The sequence below is a fragment of the Microcebus murinus genome, chromosome 3, assembly GCF_040939455.1.
Source record: "Microcebus murinus isolate Inina chromosome 3, M.murinus_Inina_mat1.0, whole genome shotgun sequence".
Lineage (NCBI taxonomy): Eukaryota > Metazoa > Chordata > Mammalia > Primates > Cheirogaleidae > Microcebus > Microcebus murinus.
In genome coordinates this window covers 45,104,389-45,120,998 of record NC_134106.1, presented here as the reverse complement: position 1 = coordinate 45,120,998, position 16,610 = coordinate 45,104,389, and the positions used below count along the sequence as shown (strand labels likewise).

Genomic DNA, 16,610 nt, shown 5'->3' with positions numbered 1-16,610 from the left:
GTGTCAAAAAACAGGCATTAGGAACACCAAAATCTGAGGTTCTTACAGGATACCACTTACAAGGAAACAGCATCATGTAACAGAAGTCTGGACTGGGAGGAAGTAGATTTTGCTTCTTGTCTGACTTTGCATTAGTAAATAGCCAGACAAAAGACCCTGGAAAAATTAACCTCCTTAAATCTCAGTTCTCTCATTTATAATAAGTGTAAAAATATGTGTTCTTTCTATTTCATAGGATTGTTATGTGGGTCAAGCAAAGTAATGTAAATAAAAGGTTTTTTTTATAGTACTACCCAAGTATACTGAGTGCTTCACTGAGTATGTTTGTGTGCACGTGCACATGCACACACTCACATGGTGTGTATGGAAAGACAGCCACGTATGGCTGAAGGTATACGTGTGTTGTTATGTAGGGATTATTCAGATTTCTTCACTAAAGATGGCTTTCGTTAGGAATATTAAGTATAAGAAAACATAAATAGATGTTTTAAAATGTGCCTTTAAGAAAGGTAGTCTTTGTTGTAATTTTTAATTGAGGGTTCCAGCAATGAAAATAAGACATGGTTATATTTTCACTCATAAGAAAATCTAAAGTGGGTGAATTCCATTTAGCTGTTGCTGCTTTAAAAAAAAAAATAGAAAAAGCATTTAAACAGGGGCACCAAAGTAAAACTGACATTTCTTTATTGAGAAAAAGCCAAAAGAAACCTATTTTGTTCATTTGTAGTGACAGGCCCCAGAGCCACCTGAAAAGCATTTCTTTTGCCTTTCGTTGATTGTGAGGTGATGGGCCATTTATCATTTTCTAAATATCATTCAGTTCCAGTGAACTCTGTCCAGGGAATAAGGCAGACCTGAAGCAATAGGCATCAACAAGCCATGAAATCCATTGTGGGCAAACAGATAGGAGCTACCATGCAGTCCACCCCCACCCCCACCTTCACATGGAAGCTGGGAGAATAGCTAGGATTCTAATATGAAATAACATGGGCAAAAAACTAAAAGTTAAAGCTGGGTTTCCCCCTGCTGCATTACATTTTCTTGTGACACTTGAGAACAAATTTTGATAAAGAATGTTTGCTCAAATACCAGATTAGAGAATGTGCATACAAGTACACATGAGCATATATTTTACTTGTATGTGCATAGCATTTTGACACTCATTCAGTTTAATCAACAAGTCAATTTAACTGCGAGCCTGAACAAATATCACTATCCAGCTAGTTCTCTTTAGCCACTGATAGACAATGGGATGTATGCATTAACCTGATTAAACTGGATTGAGATTAGAGTAGTAAAATCGAGAATATATATATATTTTGGGAATTAGCATTTACTATACAATGTAGTGAATCTAGTTCTAGAAAGAAAAATGAATAATGATCAATGCTCTTAAAATAGTACAGCACACTAAGTAAATGCTAATTGTTAAAAAAAAAAAAAAAAAAAAAAAAAAAGGTGACTCAAACCAGGTCAACACCTTTTTAATCCACTGAATTTCCCACAAACTCTCGGTTTTGTCAGGCCTCTGTGAGTAATTTTACAGATCTCTCCATGGCATTGACTTATAGAATTAACTCTGAAATTTGCCAAAACTTGCATTGGAGGAATTAACAGGCAGAGATATGGAGCGTGAAAGAGACAGAGGAAGGGTGGCGTGGGGATGTGGAGAAGGCTGGGGAGAAAAGGCGCAGCCTTAGCGAGGAGTGAACGCAGTGGGTGCCAGGGATGACGCATCTGTGTTTCCACTTCCTTTGCTAGAACATATTAACATATTTTTTCTGCCAAGTGTTGCTATAGGTCAAAGGAAGGAGAGAAAACTTTGTTAGGACTGGAAAGGCTTCACGAAGACTTCTGAAGTGTCTTCAAAGCCTGGGTCACTCACTCAAGGGGCCAAGAGGGTGTGTGGGGCACTCCAGGTGGGCAGGAAAGGGCATGGGGGTGCGCGAGGGGCAAGGCCTGGTAGAGGAATCTTGCAAACTCGTCCAGTTCCACGACAAGAAGAGGGTGGAGATGAGTCTGGCAAAGCTGGTAAGCCTAGAATGCCCAACTACACGGTGTGGCCTTCATCCAGTGGGGGCCCGAAGCTTTTGGTGGTTTTAAAACGATACCTTGACACTTTCAGTTAGTGAAATACATCAGCAAGAAGTTGACCATGAAGAGAATAGCTTAGAGGTTTCTTAAACTAAGTAAGACATGGCACTGACTTGGAATTTAAAGGATGGCAGAGAAAATAAGGAGAGGATGAATGTCAGAGTTACTGTAAAGAAACTTATAAATACACAGGAATTGGTGAGTGAGTGAATTGGGACGGGGCAGGGAGGAGTTAGAAGATGCCTCAAGGTAAAGGGTCAAAGAGAATCTTCCTGGCAGATTATTACGACGTGATGTTATCTTCTGAAAGCAAGGGGGTACACTAAGGTAATGCTCAGGGCTTGAGTCTGTGAGTAAGGCTTGGTTCAGCCCTTATTCTAAATAGGAAGCTAACAATGGTGAAAATGTGGAATTACTGAGGCATGGTCAACAACTCATGAGCATGAATTCCTGACTTCTTTTACAGAGAGACTTTTTAATCAGATGGTGAGACTGGGAGAACCCAAACAGGGGCCTATCCAGGGCCAGGTATTAGTGCCATGCCTTGGAAAAGTGTCAGAAACGTAAGAAATTCTAGGAGGCTACCAAAGGAACCACCAAGGGTTTCTGGACTTTGAGTATACTGGCTATTTGCATTATCATTTTAGGCAAATTGTGAAAAGACATTAAAGAAAACAAATGAAGAAAAAAACATACCTGTCCATCTGAGTCAAAAGACAAGCAGGCAACTCCATGTGTATGGACATCTTTAAGAATAGACACAGTCTGAACATTATAGGAATCCCATATGCATATATATGGCTCCTTCCCGACTTGGCCAGTTGCAACAAGAGTTTTGTCTGGGTGTAAGGCAAGGCTGAAAGAGAAAAAGGCTTCTTTTCATACCTTCCAACTGAAGGACAATGACAACAACAAAAGAAAACAATTGATAGTCTTTTATCCAAGTCTTTTATCTATTCCTCATTTTATTTTATTATTTTATTTTTGTTTACATTTATCATGTACTTTAATATTCCTCATTTTAATCACCTAACAAGATGATTGCAAGAGAAATCCTGAACTTTCCCCCCCCAAAATAATTACCAATTGGTCTAAATTGAAATGTTCAACTTTGGCAAAGAGGTTTAGCACAGTTTGTTCAATAATTTTATCTGGCCTTACCCACTGGTTACGTTAAAAAAAAAAAAATCAGACACTATTATAATTCTCTGATTAAAATTATATATATGGTTCTATGATTGCTTTGTCATGATATTTACTTACAGATTTTCAAAATATTACTGAGCTTTCAACCTAGATTTTGACTGATTTGAAAAAAATGCTGTTGCTAGGACAAAGTTCATGTCTCAGAATTAAACCTGCTTGCAGAAGCTCTGGATACTACACTCATTAGGATTTTACAGTATTGAAGGGTCCCAGAGTCAAGTGCTATTTCTGTGTCCCTTGCCATAGATTATACATATTAAATGAAAATTTCTGCTTTACGTAAGTCACCATGACACCAAAAGAACTGAAGATTACTACGATTATGGTTTCTAGGGCATTTAATAAAAACAAAACTTTGTCAAATACTAACTAGTATTTTGAGAAGTCTGTAGCAGACAAGAAGTATTATTTCTAGATGAGAAATCACCCAAATGTTTTAAATTCATTGTGTACAGAAGTTGTACTTTTCTACAAAATAAGTAATTGGGAATTAAAAAAATAAGTACATTACCTATATGGAAAACTAGCTCACTGTCTAAAATTATTTTATTGCAATAAACAGAATTTTTCCCATTTCAATTTTCAGTATCTGTCTACACATTTGTTTCTTTTCAATTTTTGGAATGGTATTATAATGAGAGTATATGTTCAGGATAGGCACCTATCCTGAACATATCTAGGCACCTAGATTTGTACATTGGCTGCCCCTTACTACCTCTGCTTCTTTGAACAAATTTCGTCTCTTTTGTCTCAGTTTCCTCATCCATAAAAGACATAATATATATATATAAAAATTAATAGATCTAATGAATTTATAGTACTATAATATTTATAGACATATATTTATGTCTATAGACTATTTATAGACAATATATATATAAAAATTAATAGATCTAATGAATTTATAGTACTTAGTACAGTGCCTGACACACAGTGAGCACTCAATGCAAGTCATCATCATTTTGTGTAACTAGCATTATATAGATACAATCAACATACATATATGTCTGTATGAAAAGAGTATGCATTCTAAAAACAAAACTATGTAACTTTAAATGAGCTGGCCATCTAACAAGTACTGGCTGGAAAATGTATCCTCAGAATCTTTATAAGGAAGTAATATAGAAAGACAAGCCACTTAACAGGACAGCTTTTTCATAATAAGTGAATACTAGAGGCTTTAAAACTTTTTAAGGTTGTAGAACACTTTAGTATCAGAGTTGATGAGATGATCAACAAGGATAAAAGGACCTGACCCTCCTGATCTCAATTTGGTTGAGCTATACCTGGTATGTGATGGTATCTAGATGTCCCAGAGAACTGCAAGGTGGTGGTGTATCATGTCTGTTTCATTAAACTAAGTGGATGGAAGTGGTCTGAAAACAAGATCTATGACACACTGGTATACTTGAACTCATTCATTTATTCAGCAAACCCTTATGGACCTATGATATGTCGGTTATAGCCCATAGATATGCAAAAAGAAAACACACTGCCATCTGTGTTAGATCCGGAGCCAAGAGGGAGACACACAAAGCCTCAGGTGTAGCAAAATGCTGTTTATTTGAGCATCTGCACGCACATGGTAAGAGGCCAAAAAGAGTGTCCACACAAGAAAGGGGAGAGCCTTGGGTTTTATGGAGGGTTTTTTCAAGGGGCAGTGAGCAACTGGGCCAGAACAGTTGCAAACAACCAGTTTCTGGGACTCCTGCTCAGTCACATCCTGCAGAAATAGGGAATGATAAGCTTCATCCTTATCAGGAGGGATAAGGAATGCAAGTTTCCCCTCTTACCAATTCCTGCCCCTGTGGTCAGGTTGGATTTACAATATCTAGACTCTCCAGACTTCTTCAGCTATTGTTTCACAGGCCTTATGCTATCTAAGTTTTCCGTGAACTGTATTCCGCCCTATACATACTTTTCGGGTTCCCACCCTGGGCAAACCTAACACCATCTTTCAAGGGGCCTGCCTTAAGAGTAAAGACATGTAAACAAATAATTACAATATGTCAATATATACATGCAGTGACACAGAAAGACAGAGGATGGACTGATCAGCTGCCCAGGACACCAGGGAAGACATGAGTTCATATGAAAGGTGCAAAGGGCGCTCATGTGAACAATGTCCACAGTTGAAGTCTTACGGGGAACAGCAGGAAACGACATGAGCAGGCAGGCAGGCCCAGCTCTTGAAAGCCCCAGCCAGGCCAGGAAGTTAGGGTACCACTAGCAATTATCCCAGGACACAGTGTGAACAGTTTCACAGTGTAGGAGGGTAACCCTAGCAGCGGTGAGATGGATCTGTGAGGGGTTTTAGCAGGAGAGGCAGGGAGGCCAGTTAAGGATTAGGTGAGAGACAGCGAGGTGAGGCTGAAGAAAGGTGCATTTAAGATGTTTGAGACTAAGCAAAGGTGGGCATGTTAAAGTTGACATTAGATTCTGCCTGGCTGACTGCATTTATAATTCACAGAGCTTGGCTGCAGTAGAGTTTGAAGCCCATGAGCCAGACCGTGGGAAAGGATGTCCTTAAGCCCATCCAATCTTTAGTGGGAAAAACAACGAGGCTCCTCAGGTTAGCACCACACCTGGAGTCCCAAAGGCAATGAAAAAGGATTAACTAGACTGTACGCTGCACGAGGGCAGGGCCTTCTTCCACCACTCTAAACACAGTTCTGGGATGTCACTTGGCAGAGTGAGCATTAACAAAACATTTGCTGAAGAGGGAGCGAATTCCGACTGCCATACCATCCCCCCGCCACCCCACCCACCCCGCCCGCTACAGGCAATGGGCTCTACCCAGGGACTAGAACTTAAAAGGAAAGAGTATTCCCTGGATGGCCACAAACATTTTTAAGAGATATAAATTAAACTCTTCTTGCTATGATCACAACTTCTAGTTAAAAATGCTTGAGATACTTGGTAGATTCCTGGGATCCAAAATAAAATAAATAAGTCACTGTTCCTGACAGTTGTTTTTAATTTCACAATTCCTGACTTGGTTAGTTCTTTGAATGAGGACATGGAACGAACAGCTTTCAGCAAACCTTTAAAGAGGCATTTGGAATAATTAATCTACATTGTTCAATTAGCTGTGCTACCCCCCCAAAAACATCCCGTTTGGACTTAAAGTAGTTTTACTCTGGTGGTGGTTATTCTTTTTCATACTAAAGCTTGAAAACATAAATAAACATAAGTTTATTAAAAAGTTCACATTGTGGTTATTCTTTTCTTGCCACAAATTCCTTTACGCAGTTCGTTGTCATCTTTCCAGCCTGTGAGACCCATTTCTCCAGGTTCCTCCTGTGCCATTTGAGCACATTAACAAAGTTAACTATTCCTCCTCAGCGAGTCTCTGACCTCACTTCTCTGGCTTGATGCAACAGAACTGCTTAGTGACTCACAATGTTACTATTTATCTAAGTCCATGTCAAGAATAGCTAGAAGGCAGAACAACCTTTGTGCACTCTGCCACCATTTGTTACTTTCCCAACAGCTTTCCAGAAACTTCACTCCTGTCACCTGGGTGACAAAACGATAGCATCCCGTGTCTTCCAGAGCACAGCCAAATAGCATTTACTCCTACTTTAAATTTGTCATATCATTTCAACAGCACTTTTTAGACCTCAGGAGAGAGAAAAAAAAAAACCTCATAAACTTTAATCTCTGGATAATATAAGGTATCAGTAATGATGTAGTTGCATAAGCATTTATTTAATAAGGAGGTTTTAACCTTCTGTCAAGGTATCTATTCCCTTCCTCCCACATCTCCGCATTTAGGAATTCAAGAATCTCATGAAAAGTTATTTTGATCAGGATCTACTTTTGTCTAATCCCAAAACATCTTTGCAATTTTAGTTCAGGAGTATTTTAAATGACAGGTATATATGTGCATGGATTTTCCTCATAAAAACAAAACCTGGGTGTGGTGGCTCACACCTGTAATCCTAGCACTCTGGGAGGCTGAGGTTGGAGGATCACTTGAGCTCAGGAGTTTGAGACCAGCCTGAGCAAGAGCGAGACCCTGTCTTTACTAAACATAGAAAAATTAGGCATCACGGCATGTGCCTGTAGTCCAAGCTACTTGAAAGGCTGAGGCAAGAGGATCCCCTGAGCTCAGGAGTTTGAGGTTACAGTGAGCTACGATGATGCCACCACTGCACTCTAGCCAGGGCGCCTGAGTGAGATTCTTTCTACAAAAAGCACATACACAAAACCAAAACAAAACACCCAAATCCATCTCTTTCTACCTACCTCAAAATTGCTGTTTGCTCTCTCCACAGAATGCCCTGAGCCTAAGAAGCCACACTCTAGTAAGTACTGTCAGGCTGACCAGTAGAGAGAGCAAAGGCTAGGTCTTCATGTCCAACTACAGTGCCATGATATACAGAATCACATGCCCTGAATTCCTGGGCTTAAGATTTCATGAGAAATGCCCGCTATTGTGCCCTTCCACAGAGGGAATGACAGAAGTAGAGAGTGCCACCATTACACAAAGTATCTGTTCCATCTTGGGCTCCTCATTGCTTTCTTTACCATATGAGAGTTGTGATTCTTACTGTCACGGGAAGTATTGACATTACTTATATTTTACCTCTGCCAGTTGGAGAGTTTTTAAATTCAACTCCTTGCTTTTGTAAGAAGATTTGCACTTTGTGAATTTTGCAAATTATTATAGCTACAGTAGCAATGTCACAATATTAAAACTTTTAAAATTGGCTCTTTTTCATTGAGGGTCTCAATACGATGGAAGTCTCATTCCACACCTACATAAAAAGGTTTGGTGTCATTCTATTTTTCCTTTGGTATTCAGTTTATTGTATTTATTGTATTATACACACGGCAACAAAAAAAAAAAAAAGGATCAAGCTTTGAAAGAACTGCTTTTCTCTGTATGTACAAATCTAGTTCCACTGGGAAATCCCATCTTCTGTTACCATGGCAATGGAAAGCACTGCAGAGAAGGACTTTCAACAACCTATCTGGGAGAAGAAATTGATTTGTTTCTCTAGCATGCCAGGAGGGCAGGAGCATGTCTTCCTGATGTCAGATGAGATAAGGAAGATTTCCAAAGATGTTGTGCAGTGGAGAAGATGAGAATTAAAAGGTTATGGAAAGAGGTAGCCTTGCTTAGGAGGTTCAACAAAAACCACTGATCACTACTACTCATTTTTGATTCCTTGAGGCAAGAAATTATATTTGAATACTTGTTCCAAGTACAGAATTTGAAAAATGTTCATGATTCTAACGTTTCTTTTTAAAACCTAATTTCATTTTTGCCCAGGCTGCTTCAGTGATGCTCTCAGTAATTACTTTAGTAGTTTAGGTCCCCCCACCCCAAAGGTCTCACCAGGAAAGCATGAAAGCCATCTCCCTCTCTTCCCTTAGGATAACCTTGAGAGCACCTCCCCCATGTTGGAAGCATAGGCACATCAAGGTCATGAGGTGGGACTGTTTGAGGGCAAAACGGGAAGCTTTGTGGGTTGAAAGGAGAGTGACCCAACCTCAGTGGACGTTCATTTGCAAGGCAGAAAATGCCAAGGCAGGCTTGAACACAGGTCTTGGAAATAGTGGGACCTTGGATGGGGATGGCTGTGCTCTAGTCCTGGTCCCTAGAGATGCACTTGGCACTCGAGTACCACCACCAGAACTGTGATCTTATCTGACACCATGGAGAGGGCCTGCCTTCCAGGTAGGCTTGGGTGGCATGAATGGGAGTGACAGCAATGTGGACAGACCACAGGATCCATTGCTATTTTCTGGAACTGTCTAACCTGCAAGGGAGCTGTATTTAATCCATGGTTGAGCAAGGATCCCTCAAATTGGTCTTCTCAACAAGCTTGATGAATGGTACACCTAATGAAAATCAACGAGAAAAATGAAGAAATGTAATACCTTGCAAGCTGAGTATTGCCATACCTGTGTGCCATACTTATACTGGTATGGTTCTATATTCTAGCAACACCTTCATACCCAATTAAAGGGTAGTTAAGAGGATAGAGTTTTGGCTGCCCAGGATCACAGTATACAGTGGCATGGCTGGAGCCTGCTTGGCTTGGTCATTTAGAACTGATTATTAAACCTTAACAAGCTTTATGAACAAGTTGTTCAAAATAGCTACTGTTAAATTATATAAATTTACAACAAAGGTAATATATACTCAAAACTTATCACTTCATAGTCATTTTACATTTCACTATTATCTATAGTCCTAAGGTTATTTACTACCATCCTATCCATGTGGTAGAAACACCAAAGAATGGTGTATTACTTCACACTTCTTCCCAACTCCACTTTCAATGATGTCACACTGGTGGCTTGAAATCAGCCATGATGGGAGTATTTACATCACAGAAATCAACAAATGCTACAAATCAGAGCCCAGATTTATGGTTTTGTGATTGTTTATACTTAAGACATAGAAGGATAAAATGTTTATAATGCACAATAAACTTAAAAGTATATTAGTCTGCAGTTGTTACATTGCAAATGACAAAAGATTGAGAATATTTTTTCACTATTCAAAAATGTATCCAATTCAGCAAAGAAGCTGCTCCCATCATTGGCAAATGATTAAAATTCCAATATAAGTCTTTGTGTTTCACTTTTGTCTTAACATAAATAAAAAATGAACATTCCACGATGGAACTACACTTGCTGGTCAATGACACGTGAGACACTTTTTCTGAACCAGATAGTAACCAAGCATTTATTCCTCATGCGATTCTATCACTGGTGAACTGCAACCACAGGTTAACCACAAATACAGGAGCTCTGCAAACAAAAAAGCACCACAAAAACCAACCACCAACGAAAGCATTCTATCATAATTGGCAATGATTGGCAATATGGAATTCATAATAAAGAGTGTATTTTTATTTATAAGTTGTGTGTTATATTTTGCATATATCAGTAAAGTGTATGATAAACTTATGAATGTATATGTGTACATTTTTTCTCTTGGAGAGCAGGTTGTTCAACGGTTACCAGTGTATCACTGATGCATGTCTGCTCTACTTACTAGCAAATAATTTCTCATAAATTATCTCTGGCAAATTACTCAACCTCTCTATGCCTCAGTTTCTCATCTATAAGATAGGAATAAAACAGTATCTACTTCAAAGAAAGTAGGTATTATTGTGAGGATTGAATAAATCCTAAGGCAATAATTAAAGCAATAGTGATTAAAACATAGTGAGCATTAACTACACAGGTGGTATTGTTATTAATTAAATGCCACGTGATAAACACATGTGAAACCTACCCCTTACCCCAGGAGATTAACATTCTAAGTCAGGGAAACTCACATACTAGAGAGCTATAGTGAATTATCCTCTAACACTTAAAAATAAGACTACCCTCTGAGATTTAAACTAGTAAACCACATGAAGTAGGCCAAAGGGGGGGGGGGGAATCAACTATCTGAAGACACCACTTTAAAGAGAAAGCATCTGAAGCAAGAAAAATGGGGTTTGGAAACATAATCCAGTCATGACTGACAGTGAGAATATGGACTCTACTTTTAAAAATATGTATATGTGTGCATGTATCTGAGTGTAAAACATTAACAGAAGCAGAAGTTCTGCTTAGAGTCTTTATAAAAAGTCGTCAGAATTAAGACACTATCATTATAAGTGGCTCAGTGGTACAGAACTGAATCCAGAAATAGACCTACGCTTATACGGTCAATTTATTTCCCAAAAAATGTTAAGGAAACTCAATGGGGAAAGGATAGGTTTTTCAACAAATAGTGCTGGGACAAATGGATATCCAAATGGGTGAAAAAAATGAAACTCAATTCTTCTCACCATATACAAAAAAATATCTCAAGTGGACCAGAGATCTAAAAGTAAAAGCTAGCCTGTATAATTGGGGGAAAAAATCTTTGAAAGATAATGTTTTTGTAGAGAACAAGCACGAACCATGAAAGAAAAAACATGGATGAACTTGAATTCAAAAATCAAAACTTCTCATCTTTGATAGTTACCATTAGGAAAATGAAAAGGTGATCCACAGACAGAGAAAAAAAATTTCACCAGGAAATTGTACCCAGAATATATAAAGAATGCTTAGAATTCAGTAATAAGAATACGACCCAATTTAAAATGTGGACAAAAGACTTGAGCATTGTCAAGGACAAATAAAACTGAGAAGATTGGCAATACCAGGTATTGCTGAAGATATAGCGCAAGTGGAATACATATACATTGCTAATGGGAACGTAAAATGATAAATCACATTGGAAAGTAGTTTGGCAGTTTCTTATAAAGTTAAATACACACTTACCATTATAACATAGCAATTCCACTCTTTGGTATTTACCCAAGAGAAATAAAAGGAAAATACTTTTATTTATAATAGCCAGAAATTGGAAATAATTTGCATGTCCATCAACAGGTGAATGGATAAACAAATTATTGTATATCATGCAATGGAATTGTTCTCAGCCATAAAAACGAATGCAACTATTGACAACAATAGCATGGATGAATTTCAGAAGTGTTATACTGAGTGAAAGAACCCTAGAGCATTCACTGGAATACTCAAGTCACTAAGATCTTCACCATACAAAGTTAAGAGTCAAAAAATACCAAAAAATAAAAGGTATAAAAATATACCCTAAAGCTACAAAAGGCGTACGTTAAGTGAGTAAAAACAAAATAACCCTACAGAGAGAAGGTAAGAATGATATATGTAAGCTGCAGCCTCACGTATCTTAAGTGTAAGTCAATCATGTCTAAAGTTAATAAATCAAGAAATAGTCTTTAATCATACTGTTTTGAAGGCTACTACCAGAAAGAACAGTCATAAGAATGGAAAGTCTCCCTTTGAAAAGTAGATTGCAGGTAAGAATGGGTAGGGCAGGGCAGTTTTACATTATAATGCTTTCTGTATTTTGTGTGTGTCTATATTGCTTTAATACAAATATAAAAATTTTAAAAATGATCCTGGAGAAAAATTAACTTGCATACCAAAAAAAAAAAAAAGTAGTTTAAAAGTCTTCCACAGGCAGGAAGTAGGAAGGGATGTCTGATGACTGTATCAGATTTATCAACCCCCAGATGTTCTCATCAGTATAACTGCTACTGATAAAAAGAATTTGATCAGCATGGCTCATCTTATAGTGCATTCTCCCAAAAGGAGAAATACTGCCTAAGACTGTAACACAACAATTTGCTAATGAGAAGTTTCACTAATGAGGGGGGTCTATGTGAAACCCAGCTTTCTGGAGCTATTCATCTTTTCTTTCCTCCCTCTTTAAGGAGTATGACTCAAGCACTGAGGGTTATATCTGGCAGCAGTCCTGTTAATTTAGGACAATTAAATATGCCAGTCATGTGTTTCAGTAAGGTCTGATTAAATACTTTAGAGAAGTCATTAGTGAATCCATCTGGTCTAGTGGCTTTGCCAGATGGCAAAATGTTACTACCTTTATCTGTTCTGCTCCTGGAATATTCTACCTCTATTGCAGAGTCATTTTCAAAGGAAGCCTTACTTCAGTAGTTTATACTAAAAGGGATCTGGAAGGTGGAAGGTGAGCGGAGCAATCATGTTAGGCCACACCAACCGGGCCGCAAGATTTCAAGGATGTATTAAACAGCCGATCATTCTACTGCTGAATCCAAAGCACTTTCATCATTTCCATTTCCTCAGGATGTTCCGTCAAACATTTCAGACGGTGCTCCATATGTGAGGAGAGAGGCAGGATCACAGGGAGAGGCGACCAGCTGTATTTCACACCCATGTGGTAACACTCCAAGCCCAGAGGAACCCTGGAAGTATTTTCTCTACGTGCATGCTCACATAAGTGAAAAAGTGGCCAGTTTGGATTTGCTTGCCTAGCCGTGTGAAAGTACATTAACATGACAATCTTAAAGTGCTTTCAACACTTTGATCATGCACAGTTAACCTTTAATTTACCAATTCCCTAACCAGCTCCGTCAAAACTCAAGGCGTTCTCCAAAGCATTGACAACGGCCACTTAAAACAATCACTTCCCCGGTTGGTGCCTAAGTTACACACCTAAACCTAAGTGGTAACTGGGGGCTTGGAGCTGCTGGAGGAGGGTATGGGGATAAAGTCTAGAAAAGAGTTCAATATTTTAATTGCTCTCTTCAACCCTGTCCATTCCCCAGGCTGAGCCTTAGTTAAGCTGAAGTCCTGCTCTTTTCTAATAAAGCTGAGTTTGACTAATTGGCTTAACTGACAAAGAATTTTATGTTCATGAAACTGTTGCTTACAAGGGCACCCCTGACCACCTGGGAACCTCAGACACCTCACTGTGACAACTCACACTTACACTCTGGCTTGCATTTTGCTCTTCATTAATAGCACCCTCCCCTCCCCTTCGTTTTTGTTCTTCTTTCTTCTGTTCCCACTTTCTCTCCCTTTCAGGGTTTCCTCGGTCTTTACGCTGGGAGATAGACATGCTGGATGAAATATGCTGTATGTGTTTAGAGAGGAGCGGCGGGGCATGGGCGGAAAGGCGCGTGCCTGCGCCACTCCAGGCTGCCAGGTTTCCAGAACGGGGAGCCCATGCTTGTCTCTTTTTTTTATTTTGGCATATTATGGGGGTACAGATTTTAAGGTTTCAATAAATGCCCATTCCCCCCTCCCCCCACAAGTCTGAGTTTCCAGCATGACCATCCCCCAGATGGTATGCATCTCACTCATTATGTATATACCTACCCCCTCCCCCCTCCCACCTGCCCTATACCCTATTACTGTAGTACCTATGTGACCACTTAGGTGCTGCTCAGTTAATACCAGTTTGCTGGTGAGTATATGTGGTGCTTGTTTTTCCATTCTTGGGATACTTCACTTAGTAGTATGGGTTCCAGCTCTAACCAGGAAAATATAAGATGTGCTATATCACTGTTGTTTCTTAGAGCTGAATAGTACTCCATGGTATACATATACCACATTTTATTAATCCATTCTTGGATGGATGGGCACTTGGGCTGTTTCCACAGCCTTGCAATTATGAATTGTGCTGCTATAAACATTCGAGTGCAGGTGTCTTTTTTGTAGAGTGTCATTGGATCTTTTGGGTAGATGCCCAGCAATGGGACTGCTGGTCAAATGGTAGATTCACTTGTATCGCTCTAAGGTATCTCCATATTGCTTTCCACAGAGGTTGAACTAGTTTGCAGTCCCACCAGCAGTGTAGGAGTGTTCCTCTCTCTCCACATCCACGCCAGCATTTATTGTTTGGGGACTTTTTGATAAAGGCCATTCTCACTGGAGTTAAGTGATACCTCATTGTGGTTTTTGATTTGCATTTCCCTGATGATTAGAGATGTTGAGAATTTTTTCATGTTTGTTGGCCATTCTTCTGTCTTCTTTAGAAAAGTTTCTGTTCAAGTCCTTTGCCCACTTTTTAATAGGGTTATTTGATTTTTTCTTGCTGATTTTCGTGAGTTCTAAGTATATTCGAATTATCAGCCCCTTATCAGATGGGTAGAATGCAAAAATTTTCTCCCATTCTGTAAGCTGTCTATTTTCATGACTGTTTCTTTGGCTGTGCAGAAGCTTTGTAGTTTGATCATGTCCCATTTATTTTTGTTGCTGCTGTGATTGCCTTTGGGCACTTCTTCATAAACTCTTTGCCTAGGCCGATGTCTAGGAGAGTGTTTCCAACCTTTTCCTCTAGAATTCTAATAGTTTCATACCTTAGGTTTAAGTCTGTTATCCAGCGTGAGTTGATTTTTGTGAGAGGTGAAAAGTGTGGGTCCTGCTTTAGCCTTCTACAAGTAGCTATCCAGTTTTCCCAGCACCATTTATTGAAAAGGGATTCTTTTCCGTGCTTGTCTCTTGACCTCCACCCTCCACTCTAAGCAGTTTGGATTCAAGTATTGTGGAACTGTCATTGCGAACTTGGCATAAATGAATAATTAAAACCTTTTGTGTGAGAGTATGTGTTTCCACCGAGTAGAGACACAGTTGCAGCTTTCATCTGCCAAATAAGGTAAACGTAAAACACTTAGCACAGGGTCTGACACACAGCAGGCACTCAAACAGTAGCCGTAAGTGACAAGGTCTTTTAGTAGAACTAAAATTATTAACTATTAAGTGAACAAAAGTCAAAACCTTAGAAGTACCAATCAGTTGATTATGATTTTTAGATGTGGAAAATAAAAACTGAAATGATTGTCTCTTTCTCATTCTTTCTCATATTAGGAGCATTTGTTCTAATTCTGTTACCAGTATTTTTAAAGAATGTTAGTTATAAGGCAGCAGGGATTTTAGTCTTTTTCCCATTGATGACACCTGGAACAGCACAGTGTCTCACATCTAATGGATGCTTTTATAAATAACATGTTGAATGAGTAAATAACACCCCTACCACCAGATATGTAACAGTAAGATGGATGAAAGAACACATTCAATGATACAGGCATCCATCACATACAAAATCCCCATCACAAGCTCTGCAGATAAGAAATCATGAAAAATGCTATTTGTACTTGATATTAATAGTTCCCAAGAAATATTTTAAATTATCCCGAAGACCAAAATCCAATTTTCAAAAGTGCCATTCTGAGAAGTGATAGCATAACTTTAATTCATAGGGCCTCATGTTCTTCTAACCACCAAATTAGGTACAAAATAATAAGCAGGTTTGTGACGTTGGTTTTGAAAAATTGCATACTAGAGTCCTTATAATAGTCTGTTCAGAAAATCACGTTCAATGGAAATGAGGAAAGGGTCTTTGAAAGCGAAGAACACAGCAAATAAATCTAACTCAAGGTCACCGATGTTCCTTTGTACATAAGTGGTTTCATGGGGAAATAGCTTCATCTATACTCTGTTATTCCACAAGAAAGACAAGTGTGCCCTCCGCAGAGCTGGGGCGTGGAGTTAGGTCCTCTTCAATCCCTGTCACACTGAGGAGGTGGCCTGAATAAACTCCTTCTTCTAACAAGCATCTGCCCAGAGATGGCAAGTCAGGCAAGCAGCACTTCAGGCCAACCTGGCCCTCTTTAAATTACTTCATACTCTCAGACATGTCACAGCAAATGATTTTCAACTCTAGCAAGAAACTTTTAAAGAGGAGAAATTAATGTCCAGAGCAAGGCAACACAAGAAAACAGAACATGAAGGGTAATTCTATTTTAGCTCTTCAACCCCTAATGAAATTGGAGTTCTCTGTCAGCTCCTGTTCCAGAGGCTTTGCATATAAATGAAATCAAGTTTAACCCCAGTTAGGGTCCAGCTGCGTTGGATCTGAGGTTCACATACATCCACTACGTTGAGATAAGTAACACCCACCCACTCCCCTTCCCCCAGTACACATGTCTGTTTTTAATCCA

At 39.0% G+C, this 16,610-nt stretch overlaps 2 protein-coding genes across 2 annotated transcripts in view; both read right to left on the bottom strand.

The window, feature by feature from the left end:
• The window catches only part of RPS27A (ribosomal protein S27a), a 488,879-nt gene that overhangs the window by 386,828 nt on the left and 85,441 nt on the right, over positions 1-16,610 (bottom strand). The window lies entirely within an intron of this gene.
• EML6 (EMAP like 6) overlaps positions 1-16,610 on the bottom strand; it is a 237,896-nt gene that overhangs the window by 144,037 nt on the left and 77,249 nt on the right. Inside the window, exon 2 of the mRNA XM_012777818.2 lies at positions 2,791-2,950. Coding sequence (XP_012633272.1) covers positions 2,791-2,950 — 160 coding nt within the window. The remainder of the gene's footprint in view (positions 1-2,790; positions 2,951-16,610) is intronic.